The sequence below is a fragment of the Oenanthe melanoleuca genome, chromosome 2, assembly GCF_029582105.1.
Source record: "Oenanthe melanoleuca isolate GR-GAL-2019-014 chromosome 2, OMel1.0, whole genome shotgun sequence".
NCBI classification, from domain to species: domain Eukaryota; kingdom Metazoa; phylum Chordata; class Aves; order Passeriformes; family Muscicapidae; genus Oenanthe; species Oenanthe melanoleuca.
The window spans coordinates 102,648,451-102,672,452 of NC_079335.1; the positions used below are offsets into that span (position 1 = coordinate 102,648,451).

The 24,002-nt window shown below is 39.6% G+C and overlaps 1 protein-coding gene across 2 annotated transcripts in view; it reads left to right on the top strand.

Annotated features, from left to right (window-relative positions):
- Positions 1-416: 416 nt before the first annotated feature.
- Positions 417-24,002, top strand: part of MATCAP2 (microtubule associated tyrosine carboxypeptidase 2) — a 28,683-nt gene continuing 5,097 nt past the window's right edge. The window contains exons 1-6 of one of the 2 annotated variants that reach the window (XM_056483207.1): positions 417-638; positions 7,422-8,104; positions 15,746-15,889; positions 17,993-18,125; positions 19,298-19,603; positions 20,127-20,224. In XM_056483207.1, the coding sequence (XP_056339182.1) occupies positions 614-638; positions 7,422-8,104; positions 15,746-15,889; positions 17,993-18,125; positions 19,298-19,603; positions 20,127-20,224 (1,389 nt within the window). In that variant the 5' untranslated portion in view covers positions 417-613. The remainder of the gene's footprint in view (positions 639-7,421; positions 8,105-15,745; positions 15,890-17,992; positions 18,126-19,297; positions 19,604-20,126; positions 20,225-24,002) is intronic. The other variant, XM_056483209.1, reaches the window with a different exon arrangement.

Here is a 24,002-nt window from a genome sequence, read left to right on the forward strand (position 1 = left end):
TGCATGGGACATCCCGAGCATGAGACCTGTCTCCCAGGGTGGTACATATCCTGCTAAGCACCCTTGTCCTATGCAGTCCTTCCTCTGCCTGCCACAGATCCAGCAGATGATTACCAATCACTCCAACTTTTACCAATTGCAGTGATGATGGTAGCTGATGATTATCAGAGGATTGCTGGATTCTGCGTGAGTTATGCTCGCTTGCACCCTGCAAAGGATGACACTAAAGCCTCCCTATGATGCTGACAGCTGGGACTAGCAGTACCAGTGGGATACAGCAGGCTGATGTTCCCAGGTGGCGTCGGCGGGGTGGCACCCCGGGACACCGACGGCTGCACTACAGATCCCAGGGTGCAGCGCGCCCGCCCCCGCCAGAGCTCGGGCCCCGCGGAGCCCACCGGGATATGTAGTCTGCGAGGCGGGCGGGAGGGGCTCTGCCGACGCGGCTGCCATCTGCCGGTCCGGGGCCAGCCGCACTCTCCGGATCAGCCGCAGGCGGCGAGGTGGGCATATCCCACGGCGCCGGGCGCTGCCTCCCCGCCCAGCAGCCGGGAGCCCGCCGCGCAGGAGGCAGCCGGCGGGGCAGAGCGGCGGCGCTGCCCGGTGGAGCACCATGCTGGAGTCCATCTGTGTCACCGGTGAGTAGCGGGAGCGGAGGCGGCGCGGTTCCCGCCGCGCCCGGGGCGGCCAGGAGGCCGCCAGCTCTTCCTCGCTGAGGGAGAAAGCATCGCCCGGACGGCGCCGCGGGTGTCGGTGGGGTGTCACCTATTCCTGGGGAAGGGGGTCCACACCTGCCTGGCTCCAGGAGCAGGGGCCCCCCCGGTGAATGGGAACTGAGCGTGTCACCTGCGGGCCCTGACCCTGCCCCGGGACTCTGGGGAATGCGGAGGTGACACCGCCTCCGCTGGAGCGAGGGACAGACCATGCAAGGAAGAATACGAATGAAACTATTGTTTATTATATCTGGTGTCTTACACGTTTTGACTCTACCCTTTTCTGTGTTCTTAGAGAAGTTAACAAATCCTTATAGTATGTGTGTATAAAAACCTGTATTATGACTATATAACGATAATATAGACGTATATTAATAATATAACTTGGCACTCCACAAACCTGTCTTCTTGTGCTGTGGAGCGCAGGAAAACCTACAGTACAGTTGCTGCTTGAAAATAGATGTTTTCCTTGTTTAAATTTGACATCCTTTCATGTGTCATTACTTCAGCTGCTCAAGCCAATGTTACTTTTCAATGGGGAAATCTATCTATAAGATATCTGCTGGAGGTGTCTTAGTGTGCCCTCATTCCATACCCTTGCAATCATAACTAAGATCTCTTACAACTACTCTCTCTGCGTAATTGATACACTGTTATATCTGTGCATGGATACGACTAGAGTGTTACGTCTGACAATGGGAAAAGAAATAAAGTTCATGGGATCGATCAGAGTATCCCTGGAGATGTGCAATAGCCACTGCCATCTAAAGGATGAGATTTGGTGGAAAATAGTTATTTTCCCTCCATCAAATACTTCTGAGTGCACTTGTGCTGCTGTAGAACAAGCCAGAGACCTGCTTGGATGAGACTTTTGTCCTGTGCAGGTCTGCCTATAAATCAGTGTTCTGTGATTATATCCTGAGTTTATTACATAAGTGGGAGTTTGTTGCTTATTTTCATTAGAGCCAAGTCTTCACTTTTACTGATTATTACAGTGCACATGTCATTTAATTTGAAGAACCTGAATTTGGAGTCAGTTACATAATAATGTATTTCAAAATAGAAGTAAACATACAGAAAAATGCTTGCAAGTCAGTCCCTGTCTTTTTTTTTTTTTTTTTTTTTTTTTTTTAGAGGTAGAAAGAGTGCATCTCAAATAACATTGTAATTTTAAAGAAGAAAATCCAAACTGCCAATTAGCCCTAAAAATTACTTACAAACACTGACAGCTAATGGATCAGATATACAAGTTGGCTGATAGTTGAAACCTGCCCTTGGTTTTGAAGCTCAGAATTAAAAGCTGGATGACAGATAACACCTTTGCAGGATAAAAGTAAATCGCTGGGTTTTTTTGGGGAAAAAAAGAGTCTTAGGTTAAATGTAAAAGTTCCCAATATCATACAGGCTCTAGTTAATAACTAAGCTGCTTGTGAAAATAGAAAGTAACTCAATGTCAGTGTTTTTACAGAAACTCATTGCTTAATTCTGCTGTTAAACCATGTTCAGTCATTATAGACAGAACTTCCAGTGCATTCTAGTTCAAGTTGCCTGGCAGCTTCTGTTCAAAACTAGAGTTTTTAAACTTTAAAGGTGTTTTCAGTGGTGAGGAAATAGAATATAGGATTATATTCAGATTCCATTATGCCACAAATACAAGCCTGTAATGTTTGAGAGGCAGTGGAGCATTACAGGTTCATATGCAACACTTTGTTGCCTACTTTTTTTCAGAATATTCTTTCTATAGCCCTCTGCACACATGAACCATACAGTCTAGAGCCCATAAACTACAGAGTGGTGTGAATCTATTCATATTGTCTGAATACTGGAGATAAACATTTCTTTGTAATATAATTGTACCTTTGCACAGTATATCAAAGGAAGAATCTTGTCTTATCTGTGTAGTTCCTTCTCATCTCACAGTTTCAAACTTAACTTTTGCTCGTAGACAAATCACATACATTATTTGCATTCCTATAAATTTGAAAATTCAAGTCAGCATTGAAATGATTTCTGATTTTGAGCAAAAGGAAACTCAGCCATATTCTAACATGATAATGGTAATCTGAAAAACAAAAGTAGTGTCTCAGATAATTACATCCCTAGGATAGGAGTAAGTGCTCTATGAACATGTTTGCTAAGCACCTTACTCACACTTGCAGTTTGGACAGGATTTGTTCATTATGCATATATTACCTGAGTGATAGCTGCTTAGAGCAAGGCTAGCCAGACAGAGATATCTGTGCCCACAAATATCTGTCATTAACCTCATTCCACCTATGGAACTGGTGGTATTTAAGAAGCTGCTTGCTTAGTAGCTGCCCTGTAGCCTAGAGGAAAGTATTATTTATACAACACTCTCCAAAGGCTAGAAAAATGCTTACACTGGGATTTTACCATGCATATTATTGACTTATTAGCTCAATCCATCAGTTTCTAAAGGACAGAGACCAATAACATAACCTGATTCCTGAATATAACTTAAAATATAACATTTTTTCTAACAAATAACCTTTAACAAAATTAGGCAGTGTCTGCAGTGGTGCAGGGTTAAAGGCTAGTGACTGGGATGCAATTTATACATGGAAAGTGTTTCATTAGTGCAGAATTATCATGAAATTTGTGGTTCTCATGTATTCTCTGTTGGCACTCTTGGACTCCATCCCTTTTCCGGTACTGCTGTGACACTGGAATAAATGGAGTTACAGATAAAACTCGTCTTTTTGCAAAGTCAAACCTGTGGTATTGTTCTGTGACACATAGTACACTTGTGTCTGCAGGATGGAGTAAGTGCAGTACTGCCGGTTCCAACTGATGTTTTGACAATGATGGGATTTTGGCTAGGGCACAACCTGCTGCCCTGGGGTCGCTGCCCTGGCTGGCTGGCTGCCCTGCTCTAGCCCAGCTTATGGGACAGCAGATGCCAAACACCATGGCATAAAAGAGGGGTAGAGCTCTACTCTGGCCCAAGACAGACCGAGTTGCTGTAAACAGGAGGGTGTTCTGTTCTTTGGTACCCTAATTATGACTAAATGGGGACAGGCAGCTCTTTTGTCCCCTCTTGCTTATGTCTCCATCACCTTGCACTCCAAGTGTGGCAGATTGTTTCATGCAATAATTCACCTGTGTCTCTAGGACCATGTTTTTATTAATGTGTTGCTGCAGAAAGGAATAAAATATAAATAAATGGAAGCAAACATGATGGAGAATCTTTTAGGGAGAGACTATATTAGTTTTTTTATTAGACCATATTAGTTTGTGGGTTTTGGTTTGGTTTTTTTTAATTGCTGGAGGACTTGTAGCTTTGTTACTGTTGAGTGTTTAGAAGTGAGAGCGATGATAAGAATTTTTACTTAAATTATATAAATATAAATGTATGAGGGAAGTCCTCAAAGGTAACTGGAGCCCTGGGAATATGTTCATTGACAGTTTTCTACTGCAAAAACAGAAATAAGTCAAATCAGGAAATTCAGATTTGTACTTCTCAGAACACATGTAGCACTTGTGGATGAGATACAAAAGATAAAACCTATGAGATCTGTAGTGTGGTATCTGTATTCTGGTATGCAGGGTAGTGTTAGACCATAGCATGGTGGTTTTCAATCTGCTGTTTACATATATTTTAGAAGAATCATCTGTCCAATGGTATCCAGAATTTAAAAACTGGAAATCACTGCTAAGCAATCCATGCAATTAATCTGAGTTGATAATCCATTCCAACTGGCTACTTTATAACAGCATGGTATCTCAGTACTTTTTGAATCACTGAAGCAGGTTTTCAGGAGGCAGGCTCAGCAATGAATTTGTTTTATATTCAGAATACTAGACCTCTTTTTCAATCACCAGGCATAGCTAATTATTGGAAACGCTTGGATATAGTAAGACAAGTTTCCTAGAGGACAGCATAGTCTTAATTTGGTTGATGCTGCATTTACAGATGTCAGTTTGCAGTATCTGTTATAGCTTAAACAAATATACTAGAGAATGAACTTTAAATTTGGTAATTTGCGACATGATTTTGACATAGTCAAAATATATTATTTTTTAGTTTATTTGGTAGTGTTGTTTAGAAGAATAATATACAGAATATTAGAACAGCAGTTAAATTACTTCTGTGAAAACTGCTTTGTTATCAATTATAAGATTTCAAATGTGCCAGATTACCTGTTGATTCCAGGTTTCCAGCACAAATAGGCATGGAAAAGTATCCTTTAGTCAGAAGGAATTAAAGACAGCCACACTTAGTTTGGCAGTTGAAAAATCACTTTGCTACAAGAATCCGCTTATAAAGTAACTGCAGATTGGGAAAAACTATTTTTGATATCAGCCATGTGCATGTGAAACCTGCCAGTGCATGTTCAGCAGCATTTGTGACATTTTCAGGAGAATTTTGATTTACGGCATTCAGCGATTATCTGTGTGTAAAAGCATTTATGACTGGCCAACCGTATCTCTTTGGTGTAACTTGCTGTCATGAGTTTTTGGTATTAGATTGATTGACACAAGTGTTGCGGGAGGGAGGGAATGGGTGGTTTAAGGTAGTTTTAAGTTGAATTGAATTTCTGGGTTTTTTCCTTTTCTATTTATCACTTCTTAGATACATGTGTGATATTAGTTTTAACTGTTCCAATATAGCAGCAATTAAAGGCTTCTACATTTTTTGTGGCTTTTAAAAACTGGTTAGTAGGGAAAGTGAAATATTAGTGCCTCTAGTTGCATATTTTTTCTTTGCTTATATTTTAAGAAGTAGCTGTGTAATTTCCAGCTCCAATTTTGCCTACCTAGGCAAAGTCATGTGCTCAGAAATTTAATATGTGTTCAGACATTCTGGAAACCTTAGTTTTCACTTACCCTTCTTAAAAGTAAGGGTTCTCTGTAGTAGTTAATATAGGTCTGAAATCAATCTCAAATACTTGCCCAGAAATATGAGAGTGGTCATCCTATTCTGTTGTCCAAAAAGTGCATCTCTTATGTATTTAGTTTGATGTTGTTCTTCTAGTGGTGGAGAACTGTGGTTTCTCACCGTGACAGCTCCTGGGAAAGCAAGATAAGCCATGTAGGCAGGTTGTCATGTATGTGATGAGAACGATCTGACAGAATTTCCAAGCATAGAAAGTGAATTCACAAACTTACCATGGAAGAAAACTGATTTTGCATAGGATACACATGCTTTAGTGAAAGGTAATAATCTAATGCTTCCATCTCTTCTTTCCAGTGGAAAAAACACCCAGGCTGTAGATCACCCATCATATATATGCTCATGTGAATAGGACCTCTGGTCTTTTTTTTTTTTTTAGGACAGGATGTTTGGGAGAACTGAGGAACACAAGTTGATATGGAACTGACAAAGGTCCAACGCCACGAGATACATTTTTATGGTGCTTATGTTGGGAGCAAAACCAGATTTTACTGTGAAAATAAAGCTAAAATTAAATCACTGTTGATTTTTTTTGCCTTGCCGGCATTTAATGATCTCTTGGTGCTGTTTCTTTTAAAGTATAATTACTGTATGTGAAGTAATTACAGCTTAACTATGTATAACTGTGGAATGAAGCTCAAATCCCTTTTGCAGGTTTTAATCATCTTTCAGCCATATCTCTTCTTCTGTAAACCCTTTTATTTTAGGTACAGAAGTAGGTAACGTTTCTCTGTGTCACAATTTATTTGTACCTGTAGTTTCAGCTCATCTAATGCTCTAGGAGGAACTGGTTGTCGAGAGAATGGGATGGTTAGAACCAGTGAAGCGAGGTCACTTCTCTCTAACAAGCCAGAACAAATATTAAATTCAGTTTAAATCCTCAATGACTTTACCGTGGAGCTCCTCTGCACCAGGGACCAGTCTGCCCCAAAGGCAATGCCAGGGGTCAGAGCAATGAAGGAGGGTTCACTCATTAAAGAGACTTTATTTGCTTCTTGCACTTAGTTTGGTTTACAGTGTTTCTTCTCAAGTGTTTTATTTAAGTCAGGTGTTACTGTAGAACATCTTTGATTAGATGAAATAGCCAATGTTTTCTTAAGGATTTTCAGGAGTGTAACTAGCTGACATCTCTCACATCTTTAAATATAGCTTATTGTCTGTATTAACGTGAAACTGAAGTATTTTAAACGTATATTACTATCCATATGCTGTTGTAAATTGTTCACAGTGGCTGGCCTTTCCCAATGTCCTCAGCCTTTTCTGATAGTAAATTCCATGAATCAGATTTTGCAGATAAGATCATACCAGACTGCTTGTATAGAAGCACAGATCCCTGTGGTAAACACTGTAAACACTGCCCACATGCTCCTATACAATTTCCTATCCTCTTCCTTCTTCATCCTTGCAGAAAGCCTTCCTTGCCTGATAAAGATCAATCAGCTCAAAACTATACATTTGTTAATGTAGCAGTAAATGTTTGTGAAGTCCTGCAGAGTCTTTTTTTAAACAACTAAGTTCTTAGCTGCCAGCAGTGTAGTTGTGCATGGGGATGCATGCATAAAATACTTGTTTAAATGGATATTACAAGTCCCAATCTAATTATTCAAAAGTGATATACACACTCAGTTCTCCCCTATGCCTAGAAGTCAAGATAAATGTGATGTGACTGCATTTATGACATTTTGTATTTCGTTTATGTTGCAGTTTTGAGTCCTTAAGATTAGTATCACTGTGTGAAAATCAAGTGTGTCCTCATTATTTTATTCTTCTTTTTTTCCCCCCCCTAAATGCAGAAAAACTTCACTGGCCTAAGACGGAGCTTTCTAGGAAATCAGTCCTGAGTCTAGACATACATAAGCTGGACACTAATAATGAAAACAGCCTTCAGCATCCACCTTCTGGGATCCTTAAGGACATTTTCACCACAGGAACCAGTAGCTACAACGTCCTTTTGCAGAGCAAAGAGGAGAAAAAACACCACGCTCAAAAGCAACCATCCGCCCACCACAAGAAACACAGGAAAACCACCAAGTGCTCCTCCAGCTCGCGGGGCAGCGAGCACCGCCGAGTGAAGGTGCCGCTGCCCTTGCTGGGCGGGTGGTGCTGCGGCCCCAGGCAGCCGCCTCTCCTCGGCGCCGACCCCGCGGCCACCGGCATCAGGATCGCCAACAGCACCTCGGCTGCGGGGAGCGCCGCCGCGCTGCCACCGCGGCCCCGAAGCAGAACGAAAAGGCATTCTAGTCTCACAAAGCCAAAGCAGTCCCAGCAGTCCTCAAAAAGCCATGGGAAGGATGGCGAGGCCGCTGGACAAAAACTCTGTTTACTGACTGCAATCAAGCCGTCCAATGTGGAGAAAGAGAAGGTTAAATTTTTCGACTCCGATTTCACGTACAATCCTCAATTTGAATATGAAAACCCTGCTCTGCCAAACGTGTTAGCTAAGCACAGCCATGCATCTGACAGATTTCTTAAGCAGGTATAATTATTTTTATTCCACTCCATTTCCAGTGATTATTTCTTCATACACCTATGTGGTATTTGCCTTTGTTTGTAGCACATAATTTCTCCTTGTTCTCCCCTGCTGATTGAAAAATGCATCAAAGATGAGAATAGTAGCAGCACTAGTAGAACTGAAATAAAATATTTTTTATTAAAAATATTAAAACCTTTCTAAAATGTACAGGATTTTAAAGGATAAGGGTTTATATGAAACATAATTTAAAGCAAGAAAGACTTTTAGGCAATGAAGCAGGGTCCAGTACAGGAAAAATACAGTTCCTAAATAGGCAGAGGAATAAGGCAGCATAGAAATCCTGCCAATCCTCTTGGTGACACAGGGATTGGGAGAGGATAGCAATTATTTGAGGTCATCATTGTCACATAAGCACATGTTGATGTTCCTTGTTTTAATCGACTTTGAAAGTGTACTTGAATATCCATTAGACTCAATTAAGCAGCAGCCAAATTCCATTCCAGAGAGAGGTAAATTTTAAGAAGACAATTTTGGTTTTTCATAACATGCAGCCACACTGGTAACATAGCTACAGACATTCCTATTCTCTGTAACTGCCTTGGCTTCCTACCCGAGTTACAAAAAAACTAAACAAAAGCCTTTCTTTCAGCCTTGACCTATGTGACAAAACCCAGTGCTTATCTGTACAGTAGCAGAAGCAGTATTCTTCCCACTTTTGCTATTTTTAAATGGTTTAGGATATTTTTTTTATTTTAAAATGGTTTCTATCTTATTTAAGTCTGACAAGCTTTTCTAAACAGAGACACTTATGTTTTCAAATTTCCTTTAACTTGGGAAGACATCCTGCCATTCCATGAGTTTCACTTCTTTGTGATATGAATATTTCACTTAAAACTAAAATTACTGGTGGAAAAGATACATGAATTAAAAGGACTAGGGATTGTAGGAACTGATCCCTGACTTGTGAATCGATGGATTTTTTTTTTTTGTTTTTCTAAACCCAAGAATGCACAAAAGTGCTATTGCCTATTACATCATTGTATTGATAATCTCCATTTTCACATTGAAAATATCTGTATATTTTAACAACTCAGTTTCTGGGTTTTCATTAAAAATTTATTTTCTTTATAAGAAAAGGTTAACAGCTGTTCTATTCTTAAAATCTTCTTCCATACTTCCAGACAATGAACTAATAATAATGACACCGAATAAAACTGCTCCTTGACCAGAGCTTTTTAATAGGTATTCCTTTGATTTTTTTTAGCAATATTAGCAACATAGATTACATCAAATCAACAACTACTGATTTGACAGACCAAATTTAATACAAATTCTCCCTTTTAGTGTGGGCTAGCAGAGCCTTAAAAGTCCTCTTATGCATGATGATTTTCTGATGCAAGCCTGTCTTTGGTTTACGCTTCTTTTAAAAAAAACCCCTAAGCCTAAATACTGAAAATTTTAACAGTGAATGATTCCTCAATATTATTCTGATTTTTAACTCTACCTTTTTCCCTGTCCGTAAAAAGTATGGGAAAATAAAGGTTCTGTAACAGCTTTATAAAAGGAAGTAAAGGATTTAATACTTAAAGAAGTATGATATTTCTGACAATTAACAAGGAAGATGTAAATTGTATCACAAGTCTTAGTTTGAGTCACTAGAAAAGCATGTATTCAAAGTTCAGCTCCTAAAAATACCAAACAAAAATACCATGCACATAAAAATGCCCAAACCAGCAGATTTAACACAGCCCCAAGCCCAGCAGGTGTCACTCTCTCTCTTTTATCTACAACTAGCTTTAGAAATTTTCATCCCTGTGCAAATTTGAATTTAATTTAATGCAAATTTACTATCCAGAAAAAGCAGCATTAATCAAAATTTTAGTTAGCAAGTAGTGTAGGAGCACTTGCTTTTCCTCACTTCCTTCCGTGCAGATTTTAATTATCAGAAGAAATATGTAGGTATCTCAGAGGAAGTTAAGTTCGGAAAGGATGACTTCAGTTGCAAAAAAAGTACTCACAGTATCAAGAGCTTGTCTGCAATAAAAACCATAACTGTATGTAGTCATCCTTTTTGCTACAAGAAGGTTCAATTTAGTTTTGTTGGGGATTTTTTGGAGTGTATTTGGCTTCTGTTCATTACTCCACTTATTTTAGAAAGCCTTGGTAACTGTGAACAAAGTTATTGCTATTTTTTTCTACAAAAGGTGCTCATGGCAAGTTACTCTTTCTTGCTCTTTTGTGAGTGAAAAGCTATAAACCCAGCTCTTACTGACTGAACCCACCATTTTTATAGGGGGCTTTTAGGATACTTAATTGAAATGACCTCAAAACCTGACATTTCAGAATTTTAGAGAATTTTTCAGTCATGTCGAAAATCTTTTTACCCACAACTCTGCATAGCCTGCTAGGACATCAAAACAGATTGTGTTTTCTTATTGTCCTTCCGGCATTTGTGCATGTCTATGAAATTGGTTAATATAGCATTACTGAAATATGTCTGGATGGATGACATATCACACTCTGCCCCATTTATTTATTTTTTTACAGGCAAAGAGCACTGGAGATTTGTAAACCATTAACCTAGCAATGCTGCAGGGGGGAGCACACAGGCTTGTGAACACCCACTTTACCTCACACCTCTACTTAAATCAAAGCTTTTAAATCCTAGGCACAGCCGAACACTTTTACTGATTGACTTTTCACAGACATAGAGAAAACATTTTTAAGTTATTAATGCATTTGAAAAATACTAATTTTAGTGTTTTTCTTCTCATACTGTGTTCTGTTTGTTTCTCCCTACTTTATGATGTTTTCTTCATAATAAAGGTTTTTCATTATGTCTTTAGGGAGGTAAACTGGAGAACAGAAAATATCATGCATATTTGCACTCTTCATATTGATTAACATATCTGATATTGCAGAATTTAATTCTCTTACAACTGTATTTCAGGCTCACTGCAGCAGCTCTGTGCTCTAAAGGTTTTCTGGCTCAAACTACTTATCCCTCATTGTGAAGCTTCTTAGCACTCAAAGCGTTGGTTCTTTTTGTTCAGATGCTAGAGGTGGCAATATTTGCTTAGAAATAATTATTTGCAGTGTTTGCAGAGCAGATTAACTCAACACTTGCAATTTGCTGAACCAAAATCAGCAAGTTGCAATTTTAGGTAACCTGTTTCTTTGAATTGTACAAGGCAGTAAGAATTCTGTTTCAATATACATTAAAAAACAGCAAAAATCTCCCAACCATTTAGTTGAATGAGTGATCCCCCCAGGAAAATGTTATACATCCTCTTCCCTTCTACTCATAAGAGTAAAGCAGTTTTGAGTTCATAAATAAACCAGTTATACCACATTGCAAATGTTCATGTGACACCTTTTAAGGCAATAATAAAAGTAGCCTACAATTAGCAAATTTATCAGATGTTGAGGAAAAATTTAGGTGGAGCTGGAAGGCTAAACAACATGGCATTCAACACTGAGTAATCCTTTGCTATGTGCAAATGATGTCACAGCTTAGGCAGGTGGAAGATTCAAAAACATGACACTGTAAAAAGCACTTGATTGTAAAACACTTCGTTCTCCAGTAGTAACAAATTTCCTTGTTAACTAAGATTTACAGATAAGGTGGGCTAATACATAACACAAAGCATATCAGGCCATCCAAATGGCACAGGTTCTCAGGCTCTGACACAAACGTCTTTCTTCCCCTAGAAGAGACTAATATATCATCTCTGGTGATACCACAGTAGGAAGATAGCTTTACTTCGGAACAGTCTCATACAAAAACCCAGTGAGTACTAACTTCAGATGATTTACAAAGTAATTCAAAAGTTTTAATTAAAAATATTTTTTCCAGCTCTAAATTGCTTCAATGTGACCTTTATACCACTAAGAGCAAGCATGCAAAAGAAAAGCCCCTATAACCACTGAATAAAACCCAAAATACTACAGCCTGAGTGGACTAGCCTCAAAAGGTACAATTGCCTTCTCTCCCTCTATTGCTCTTGGCCCAAACAGCCACCATTTTATGGCTGTGGATTAGACTAACAAGCTCAGCCTGGTACTGAGTGTTACCTAATGATTCACCTTGGAAGCTTTTTTCCCCCCAGCAGATAAGTTATGCAGGAAGAAGAGCAATGATGTGTGTCTACCTTGTCTGTCTTACAAATATTAGCAGAGACTGCAAACCCTTTGCAGCAGAGCTGCTTCTGAATGTAGGATGAGCTGACTCAAATGGGGGGCTGACTCCTATGTCACTGAACCCCTTCTCTGACTTGCTTGCTTCACACTGCTCATAAGAAGTGTTATCAGTCCATATTTCTACAATAACTCTCAACCACTGAGCTGTGTTGCTGAGCATGGGTGACTTGGGATTCAGAGACCTACTTGGCTGTAAATAATTTGTTTTAAAAAGTCAACACCACCATAACTTAAACCACTCAATTAAACAGCCTTGCCTTGCTCGTTAGTGCTTCTGTATCATTGCTTTCTTGAGCATCAGCAGAGTTTGCTGTGCAAGGGGGCTTGTCTTGGGATTGCTACTTCTTTTGGCACTCTTTGGTAGTGATCAGAAGGATAAGCAGACATTTTAGGTAATACTGAAAAGAACAGGAATTACTCCTAGCCAGTAACCTGGTACAGCCACATAGTTCTTATTTTCTTCCATTTTTTCACTTATTGCTCAGGAGTTTATAGTTTGGCTGAGGAACTGCAGCAGTACCAGTGTTCTGTTGGCCCAGAGGCTGGAAAATAAGCTCACAGTTGGATGCTGCAGTAGGCAGCAGCTGGCTTGCTGGTCTGATTTTTCCCTTTCCCAGCAAGTCCTTGCAACACCTGACTGAGTCATCTTACCTTGGAGGCAGGAGCAGAATCCCAAATTAAGGTCTTAGTATTGTAGTCAGTGCCTGGAAACCAAACACTTCCTAAACCTTTTCCCTTCAGGAGCCACCACCAGTGGGAGTGGTTGTGCAACAAGTGTCCAAACCAGGAACATCACTGGGGATGGGGCTCATCTCAGTATCAGGCCATCTGCCACTCCCCAGAGATTTGTGTGCAATGTGTCTGTGTGATGGCTCTCCCTATTGTTTTGGTGCTTCCAGAGCCACACCTGCCCACTTAGAAAGAATATTCAGGACTTTTTTCTGTTTCACTTGAAGCAGAGTCAAAAGAGAAGGTGACAGGGGTAAGTACCCTTAGTAATTTCTGAATATCTGTTAAGTAATGAGGAGGCTTAAGCTTAATGACTTTCTCAGTATGCAGGAGTTCAAACTTGCAACACCTATCTGAATGTGAATGGAGTGCTAGAATGTGGGTTACTTAGCCTGGCACATAAAGAAGTTTGCCCTTGAACTCTATCAGGTTGAGGTTGAAGAAGTTGGTCTGGGTCTGTGTTTCTTCAGGAGGCCCTGTATCTGAAAACTTGCTGTTTGTATTGTGCTGTTGATTCAAGTGCCTCACAGCATTTAGGAAAGTCTTCAACAGCCGAAGAGCGTGCCTGCAGGCAGGCAGGCAGGCAGGCAGGCAAGCAGGAAAAGCTAGAACCTGGGTCTTCTGACTCCCAAAATCATGCCGCCTCCTGTAGCATGGAGGTCTCAGCTCCAGAAGTTTGCTGTTACAGACAGCCAAGCAGGAGGTTTGATGTGTTTGGTGCTCTTTTTCTCACTGTTTGTTATGAAGAGGTGGTTTTAGAAAATGCCTGCTCTTCAGCTAAGTCGGAAAGTCCTCTGGGATTTCATTTCAAATGAACTTAGATCCTAGAATTTGAAGTGGGTACTTAGTGTTTAGTCTCATAGATTTAATTGAAATTTAATATCAACAAGTTGTGAAGACAAATTTCATGCTAGAAGATGGAGTGCTTAGAAGGTTGATGGAGAGATTACTTATTCATTTACATATTTATTACTTATTACTTCCCTAAATATTACTTATTTATTACTTATTACTTATTCCAGAGTGAATGAATAAAGTTACTTAATTGTTCATAGAAACCCTATATACCCTATATACCAAACAACTAGTAGGTGACATAAATATCTTAAGGATCTGGCACCTGGCAAAGGAGACTGAAGAACTGTTATCGTGAATTGTTCAGGCTGCAGGCTGAAAATAAATTTCCTGGGAAAAGAGTGGGAATATTTAGGTTGCTCCTTTAACCAAGGATTTTGTATAAGACAGGCAAATGCCCCAGCATGAGCAGACACTGAAAAAAATTATAAAACAGACAATGTTCTTAGAAGTTAAAATTCATAGGTAATTTTTAAAAAAAAACGAAAAATTATTTGGAAAAATATATAAGACAAAGAAATACTGAACATTAGGTGCAATATTTCTTTGGCATTCAGGTTGGTGACATTTCCCTCATCAAAGAGCTATTAGACTTTAAGAATATGTCTAGCTGTCATTTATGGATTTCAGTAGCAATTACTTAGGGTTGCTTAGTTTCAGCTGGAAAAACATTAGAGAAGGATTGTTAGTAGCTGTGAGATAAAAAATTAATCCAACTTTTGTGGAAAATCAGTCAGAATTACATAGCTGGAGACAAACGTGTTCATGAAGGGATAAAAGTGTATAATGTAAAAAGATATTCTGTCTGCTAGATTTTCACCTTTCTTGTAAGTGGTATTTTCTTATCAAGAGCATTAATTTTTAAAGGTAGTGCCAAGAGCTTCTGTTATCAATGACTATTCAAAAAGCTATTTCCTGTTGCTGGACTGTTGCTGAGAAAGTAATTATTCCATACCACATTTTCTTTTAATGCTGAAACACAGATAACTGGGGATGAGCATTTCACACCCCACCAATAAAATCTTCAACATATGTAGTTCAGATAATAGTTATGGGCATTGTGCTAAGCTTTGCATCTACAAGGGACTTCTTTTAGCAGCAATTCACAGGAGAATTGTTGATATCACTCTATTTATCTCATGAAATAGGCCTTCATTTTGGGGAGTTTAAAGAAGTACTGTGGTTTAAATGAAAAGTTTAAGTGAAAGTTCTATAAATAAAAGTTCCTGCTCTCTCTTCTCCTCTCTCACACAGACAACCCTGTTACAAGGGATTTCATTGTAAGGAGACGTTTTCATTGTAAGGAGACTTTTGGTAGAAGTACTGTTGTTAAAATTATAGTTACACATTTGCTTAATCATGGTTCAGTGTTCCTAAATTAGAAAATGCCCAGAAATGAAGCAAGATGACCGTAATAGTTGATCTTTATCAAATTCTTTGGAAAAACATAAAAAGAAACATGCTGTCAAACTGCGGATGTCCTGGAGACCTTTTTTACAAGGCCTGTTTTACAAGGCAGTTGTACAACACTGCCAAAATTAAAGAGTAAATGGGTATTATTTACTAGACTGATAATCATCTAATCATCACCCTCATGTATCTGGGTCTAAGATGAGTTGATCAGAATCTTTTTTCAGTACTTTGGCATTAATGTACATCTGAAGATGGCATAAATTCATTGCAGAGCATGTCAGCATGTATTAAATGTATACAGCCTGTTAGTGACTGCTAGTAAGTTAGGAAAGAAGGATTTTAAACTAAGAAAAAAAGAGAGATTGAGAGGAAGAGGAAGAATACAAGTGTCAGTCTGACATGGGGATCTTACTGCACTGATATTTGCAATGCTTTTTCAATTTATAGTCAATTAATATTATGAAGCGGACATTGCAGAAATATGGAAGCTATGAAAAATTTGAACAGGCTGCTGGAGGCAGCTTGCTGACCAAAAGTCGCATCTGGAATCACGTCAGGAAGTACATGGTGAAAGAAGGCTGTCTTGGTGAGGTAAGTCCTGCACTGGATCAGGAAAGAAACACTTACATAGACCTTAGCCATTACATGTGGAAGGACCCAAGAGACCATCTGGGACGCCTTTCCTCCATAATTACAAGAATATTCCTTACATCATACTTTTCTCATGGTTAAGCCCAGTCTAATATTTGAAAAATTGAAACTACACAAATTCATTGTGAACTCTTCAGTCATCTCTCTGAGTCTGTTTCCTGATTCATATATGTGTGTTCTTAAATTGTCTTCTTTTGGGAGTACCCAAGAACGACACCCTTCCTTCCCTCCTTTTTTCAGCTACTTGGAGACCAGCACATTTCCATTTATTCATCAGTTCTGCCATCTGTTCTCCTGCATCAAATTATTTACACCAAAGGAAAGACTTAAGAAAAGGCGAAGAAAAATAAGCAGTGGCCCAAGAGAGTGATTTATGAGAAGCAACACAAATGAAAGTGACATAAGTGAATAAAAATGTCTGAAAGTGCTTGTTGAGTTGGTTTGAGTGCTATTTTTTTCCTGGCTTTAGCCATCTAATTTTTTAGAGCCCTGTGAAAAAACCTTTTTTTCTCTATTCAGAATTTTAGAAGACCAGTTTGATGAAGTTACGTGAAATTGCTTGAAAAAGTCAGATGAAACGGAATGTATAAAAAAGGAATTAATCCAAATGAAATCACCAGATGACAGAGTCAAAGACTTGGGTGAGATCACTGGCAGGGAGCAAGAGAAGTCATGAGACAAAAATTAATTCCCAGAAACTAGGCTTAATTGGTAAACATAATATTATTAGGAGAAACTACTAAACTCATCATACATTTTTGTGAGACTATGATTTGACACGGATAACTAGACTTTACCTGTGTTTCTAAGAGTGGAATTAATAAACTACAATTTAGAGCCAGCAGAAAAAAAATGTATGTTTTGTCTTTTCCTGTGCTTTTATCTCCCTCTTTATTTTTGACTTGGTTTGACTTCATGGCACCTGGATCCTACATCCTCATCCAGTAACCCATGTCCTTCTTAATGAAATGCTTCACTTTTTCTGTGAAAATAGGGTTAATACCTCATGCTTAGAGTGGTCTAAAATATGAAAATACTCTCTCCAGCTGAAGAGGTGTTAATAAAGTTAAGTGGCACCTGTCCTTTAAATCTAAATGCTTTAGTATTTACCAATTTTTCCTGCCTCTAAAATGCATGTTTTATGGGACTGACCATTTGCTGTTGAACTTGAAGCTGAATGGTGAGTTTTGAGTACAGGGAAGTGTTAATATTCATCCCTTTGATCCCTGGGTCCTTTTCTTTGGATACTAAAAAAATAATCTTTCTTTAAAGTAGTCTCCCTTGTACTCTTCTGAGTGGTACTGTTTCTTTAGGATTTACATGAAGAGGGAAAGGTTTTTAGTCTTCAACAAAGAGTTTCACTTTTCCCTCTCAGTCACCTGTTTAAAAAGGCTTTTTGAAGTTAATTAATAAAATATATCAATATGCATTAGTTTTCTTCTGTGCCAGTTTTTGTTTTGATTACCAGTTTTCCAAGAGAAAACAGGAAAGCAAGAACTATTTTGCTGTATAGAACCAAACAATACCAGTATTTCAATATTTCAAGTCTGCATCATGTAACAGGAGAAAAAGTACACAGTACTACCCCCTCTCTTTCAAGTGGCTTTAGAATTGCTTTCAGACAGCTTATTATATAGATACCTAGTCAATTTACTAGATAAGATGTTCTTATCTAGTACTTTTCAGTTCTTAGTAATATTAAGATAATTCAACACAGTTCAAAAACTGGAATTTTCTCTAATTTATTATGCATGCAATTGCTCCCTGCCCTCTGAATTTAGTCACTGTTACTGTACTGAATTTTTCAGTTTCATGTTGGTCTACACCCTCACTCACCCCATAAGGTCTGAGGTTCTGTCAGTAGCACAGGTGAGTAGGATAAACTCATTCAGAAGGCTCTCTCAGGTGATTGCTGACTGCAAGAAGAGTTGTGGAGGGCAAGGGACCAAAGAGAAAGGAAATAATGGAAGGGCCAGCAGAAAAAGCAGGAACAGGAGTGAGAAGAGAGCTCTTTCAGTTCTACCTGAACTCTCTCCTCTTCAGATTGTGGTCCATCTCACAGAGGACCTGCTGTCCCGAGCCTCCATGACCGTGGTGAATGGCCGCCCCACTCTCACCATCAATGTCTCCACTGCGCGAGAGCACTGGCTGGAGGGGATGCTGAGACATGAAATTGGTATGGGCATGATGTACCTTCTGCAGGCAAAGGGGAGTACTTGCATGCATTCTTACTTATGGCCCAGTGATGGGCCAGGCGCTGGATAGATACAGAAAGAGGGAGCATTGCTATCCAAAGAACCCATGCTGGAGATGTGCTAAAGGGAAGGAAAAACCTTTTTATTACTGCAGTAAAATGATTCCTAGGGTTCATGGACATTAGCATTTTAGATCAGATCCAGAGCAAGCTTTTGAAGCAGGCCTACCAGCTAGTCCCACTTACAGCACTGAGGTTCCCATGGCAAAGGAATCTTGGAGCAGCCAAAGAGTAATCCTTTCAGATGGTGCTAGCCCAGAGGCTCTGCTCCAGGGCATACCTTCTGTGCTGTCATTGCTCAGGGATGTTCTGCTCATGATAGCAATTTTTTTTAACTACTCTGGAGTTTAAAAAAAAAATAGGTGGGGAAACAAAAATAGTGTGACCGTTCAACCTTGACCCCAACTATGCCACTGTACAAACCTGCTCCTGTCATGCTGCAAATGTATGCATGCTTTAGGTATGAAGAATTTACACAGTGATCCCTAAACTGGTGTAAAATTGTTGCAGTTTTGCATTACAACAAGGTTGGCCCAGCCCTGTGGAAAATTTCTACAAATTTTTCAGTGCATCTGTTTTAACTAAGTGCATAAAAAATGGATAAACTTGGCTAGTGCCTGAATAGCAACTGAAGAATAAGCCTAGGCAATTGCCTAGAACCACTGCTTCTCACGTTTTAAGGGACATAGCATCTTCCAAGGCTGCAGTAGTGCTGCTTAATCACCTTCAGGAGGCAATATTTCTGCCCTTTTACTTTGATTTTCCTTTATGCTGTTCTCTACAATGCCTAGCCTATGCCAGAGACAATTCATCTTCTAAGACTTCTGAAAATTCATTTTCACAGATTTAGAAAGTCTGATAGTTGCATTCCTTCAGGAATTTCACTTGCAGTGAGCAGGTGAATATTTGTGTAGTGTATATATCTCTGACAAAATTCTTTGTTGTAGACAAGGCTAAAGTAATCCCTTTTCCCAGTGCCCAGTCCTACCAGCTCAGAATTCTGGATTGGGTATCTCCTTATATATTTTATAATTTTTTGTTATTCATTGGATGCTACTGTTCTAAGTGCCAGGTTCCCTTTATTTTTTTTTCAGGAACTCATTACTTTCGGGGTTTTAACAACAACAGCCAGCCTTGGTGCAACCGTAATGGACGTAGAAAACATGGGTTAAAGCCAATCAACCCTACAGAAGAGGGGCTAGCAAGCATTCACAGCGTCCTGTTCCGCAAAGATCCTTTCCTTTGGAGAGCTGCCTTGCTCTATTACACAGTGTACCAGGCCAGCCAAATGTCCTTCAGTCAGCTTTTTCAGGACGTGGGGAAATTTGTCAAGGACCCCAATACTAGGTGGGATTACTGCGTACGCGCCAAGAGAGGATGGACTGACACTTCACAGCCAGGTGAGTTCCCTATTTGTCTTTTCTTGTTTTGTACTTCAGGGAGGTTTTTAGAATATGCACAGAGCTCCTTAATCATGTCATACAGTAAAACCTTTGCAAACGGGAGAAATCAGACCACATTTTCTTAAATGGCATCCCAGGAATTCTGCTATGGAAAAAAAGGCTGAAAATGCTCATGAGTGAGGTCTTCAAGATGAATCAGTAAAGGATTTTTTTTTTTTTTTTTTTTTGTGGATGGAAGTGGAACGTAAATGCAAAACTTTGAAAAAAACCATACTCACAGTTTGACCTGCTTCCTACAGATGTAATGTTGCCTGTGGTTATTCACAGGCCCTATCTTCCATGTTTGATTTCTTTTTCTGGCTAGTGTGTTTTGCTTTCTAGCTAGTTTTTGGAAAGGTTTTCAAAGTCAGGGATATAAATATCTAGTTTTTAAAAATAAAATTGTTCTGCTCTTAATGGCTTCTGAGAACATGCCTTGACGAAACACTGATAGAATGCAATGTATCTCCATTCCTTTCAGGCTGTTTCAATAAGGACCAGGTGTATTTGGATGGCATCCTCCGAATCTTGAGATACAGGGAGTCCATTGATTTTCATCTTCTGACAGCCCTTGGAAAGGTGACTGAACTCATTATTCCCAAGGGTATAGTTTTATCATTTCAGCAAGCCTGTCTGTAATAAGCTATGAGTCATGGTGCTTTTACTTTGATCTAGAATTATCTGCTCTGTACAGCACCTTCAATTACACTGTGCAAGTTGCAAGTATTTTGAGGTCCTAAAAATTTCTACCAGCTTGTCCTCATTCTTCACTTATCAGATTAAGATTTTATGGTCACATTTCTCAGACTTTCCTCTTTTTATGGGGTACACCCTGACTTGCAGTACAACAGCCTGCCTTGGCCAAACAAGGCAGGTAGTAGATAAGGCAGTGGTCCTAGCAGAAAACAAAACCATTTTACAATAATGCACCCCTCCTTCCACCACAAAGAGTATTTCACCTCAAAGCTCTCTCATTGATGGCAGGTGTTTTTCAAAAAATGAAGGGTTTTTTACCCCAGAATAATGGCATTTCTACATTTACAGAATGTGAATGAATTTTAGGTCAAATCTAACTGTCATGGCTTCTTTGTTCTCAAATCAACCTAGAATCACTAGGTTTGAAGAGACCTTCACAATCATTGAGTCCAACCCATGCCCCAACACCTCAACTAAACCATGGCACTGAGTGCCACATCCAGTCTTTTTTAAAATACATCCAGGAATGGTGACTCCACCACCTCCCCGGGCAGACAATTCCAGCACTTTATTATTCTTTCCATGAAAAACTTTTTCCTAATATTCAACCTATATTTCCCTTCGCACAGCATGAGACTGTTTCCTCTGGTTCTGTCAGTTGCTGCCTGGTGAAAGAGACCCAACCCCACCTGACTACATCCACCTTTCAGCGAGTTGTAGAGAGTGATAAGGTCACCTCTGAGTCTCCTTTTCTCCAGGCTGAACAACCCCAGCTCCCTCAGTCATTCCTCATAGGGTTTGTGTTCAAGCCCCTCACCAGCCTTGTTGCCCTCCTGGATGTGCTCAAGCTTCAGTCATCCTAAGAAATGCAGAAATTTTGTCACTTGTTCCAGCCCCAAGGGCAGCTACTCACCGGCAGAGATGAGACTTAGAGACTCGCTGTAGATGTTCCGAAGGTAGCTTTATTTCTTTGAAGGGAATCTACTTACAAAATCCACTTATATGATATAACAAAGGGGTTTTATAGCTTTTTAGAGGATTGAAATCTTAACCAATAAGAACTACAAATTACAAACTAACCAATTACCTTAAAATTCTAAGTAAGAAAAGACCAATCACTTAACTTTAAAAACCAATAGGAATTCCTAAGAGATAACAGAAGTTTTGATAAGGGGGGAGCATACTTTAAGGGGTTTTTTATCTTTAAGGAATCAGGTCCCAGGGGCCCTGTTTGGGGGAGGTAACATCTTCCACATCTTTCTTGAACCAAATCCTTGGATTGCTGAGCTTTCACAGTTCATTAAGCAGGGTTCATACTCACATAAACAGGGAGTCAAATTGACTTGAGCTTGAATTTAGAGCTGCTGTACCAACATTTCTGCCTACTTAGCAATCAATGGGTGATAAAGGGAAGTGGCATATTATGATAGAGGGTTTTGGTCTACATTTGAGTTTTCCCTTTACTGTCCGAAATATCCATATTGATAAACAAAAGCAATTAAGGTAACTAAACCAAGTTAGGAAGCTTTGAAAATAAAATCACACTGTCACATAAGTCTGCAACTTTCTCTCTGAAGTTTCCTTTTGCTTTAAGCCTGCTAAATCACTGAACACACAGTTCCTTTACTGCTTTATGCCTCTTTTCAGAGAGTCTGCAGGTTGTCAGGCCACTTTGAAAACACACTAAGTCATTCCTCATAAAATTGCAGATTCCACTATGATCCACATTGCATGGCACCCACATTAAGGGTCTACAAGCAATTTATTTCTAGCAGTATGATAATTTATAAGTGCTTGACTTTACAACTTTTAAAATCAAGGGATCTTAAAATGTATTCTGAATAGTTTAGTTTCAGACATCTGCAGTCAAGCTAGCAATTTGTGTATCAGAGCAATGTCTGCTCTCAGCTTCACAGATTAGTTGAGGTCTGCAGAGATCTCACAACATCATTTGGTCCAACTTCCATGCTTAAGCAGTGTCAGCTAGAGCAGTTTGCCCTGGACCATGTCCAGTTGGGCTTTGAATATCACCACTGATGGTGACTCCACAAACTGTCTGTATCACCTGTGCCAGTGTTTTTCCATCTTCATTGTATAAAAGTGGTTTTGTTCATATGGAATTTTGTGCATTTTAACTGGTGCCCACTGCCTCTTGCCCTGCCAATGTGTGCTGGTGAGAAGAGCCCCATTCCTGTGTTTATACACACTGAGGATTCCCATGAGCTTGTTTTTCTCCAGGCTAAACAGTTCCAGCCCTCTTAGCCTTTCCTCACAGGAGAGATGCTCCAGTGCCTTAATCATCTTAGTGACCCTTCACTGGGCCCACTCCAAAATCTCCATATCTTCTCATGAAAGAGAGAAATATAAAACTTGCATTGGGATCTAGCCTAGTGGTTTATCACCACTTCAAATGGGGGATTTATTTGGTTTTTTAGGGTGGAATGGGAGGATCAGGTTGTTCCAAAGGGAGTATTAAGCTTGGCTGGCACATTTTCCAGGTCCTGCTTTCCTGTTGCTTCTAACATACAGTGTAGAGGAGTGTGGTATGGATACATGCAAGCTGTTCAACATACCTAGAAGTGACTAAGGAAAACACTTGAAACCTGAGAAAAGGTGCTTCTTAAAAGGAACAGTTTTAAAACTTCACAGGACAGAATGAAATACAGGAAGCACTGCAAAATATTCATGTGGTAATTTCATGCAAATATTGCTGAAGAGAAATAGGATGAAGATATTGGGTGCACTTGAGTATATCATAATTACCAGAGTTTGAAAAACATAAAAGCAGCAAAATATCACCTACTGTTATGTTTCTCAAGAAACACATGAGCACATTACAAAGAGCATAAGTAAGCCTGTTTTAACCTCAGTCTTTTTTATCTAATGCCCTGACTAATAATGTGGTAAGGAAGACAATCTGTTTCCACCAGAGGATGGGATTATGTTTTTGATCTCAGGATGTCAACTTTGGTAATTTTTTTAGCAATTACAAGGACTGGGGAAATACATCCCATTCAAATCACATCTCAGATTATAGGTACATGTTTCTTGTTTGCAGTAGTAACAGAAACCTCTGAACATAAACATGAGGGTGTGGGAGTCCAGAGTATTCCTCTGGCTTCCCTGGAAGGTTTAAGACCCCCCTGGTGGGGTCCCCAAGGACCCTGGAATGGGACCCAGGTGTCTCGGGGGCTGGATTTGGCTCCTTGGAGCAATTTACCAACATTGAGAGAAGAAATGCAAGCCACAAGAGTGAATGGAGTGTAAATTAGACTGTTAGAATGTAGAATTAGCAGATTTCTAGAATGTTTGTGATAAGGGACAAGTGGCCAAGATGGAGAATTGGGGGTGTGGCTACCTCTTCCTCCTTCTTCTCCATGTCATCCATGCTGGGTGACACGCTGGCACTTTTAGATTGGATGAGAACAGATCTGGACCATGTAACAAGATTGTATTGTATTGGGGGTCATTTGTAAATACCTAGTACGTAGTTTAGACTATAAAAGATAAGTCCTGCCTTTGCCAGGCAGATTCTGCCTTGGACGTCTAGCGAGCAGACTGCTGTTCGCTGGACCAAGCATTCCTGAGATAAGGAACAATAAACAACTATGAAAACATCTAAGCACAGCCTCCTGCAGTCTCTCATCGGCGGGCATTGGAA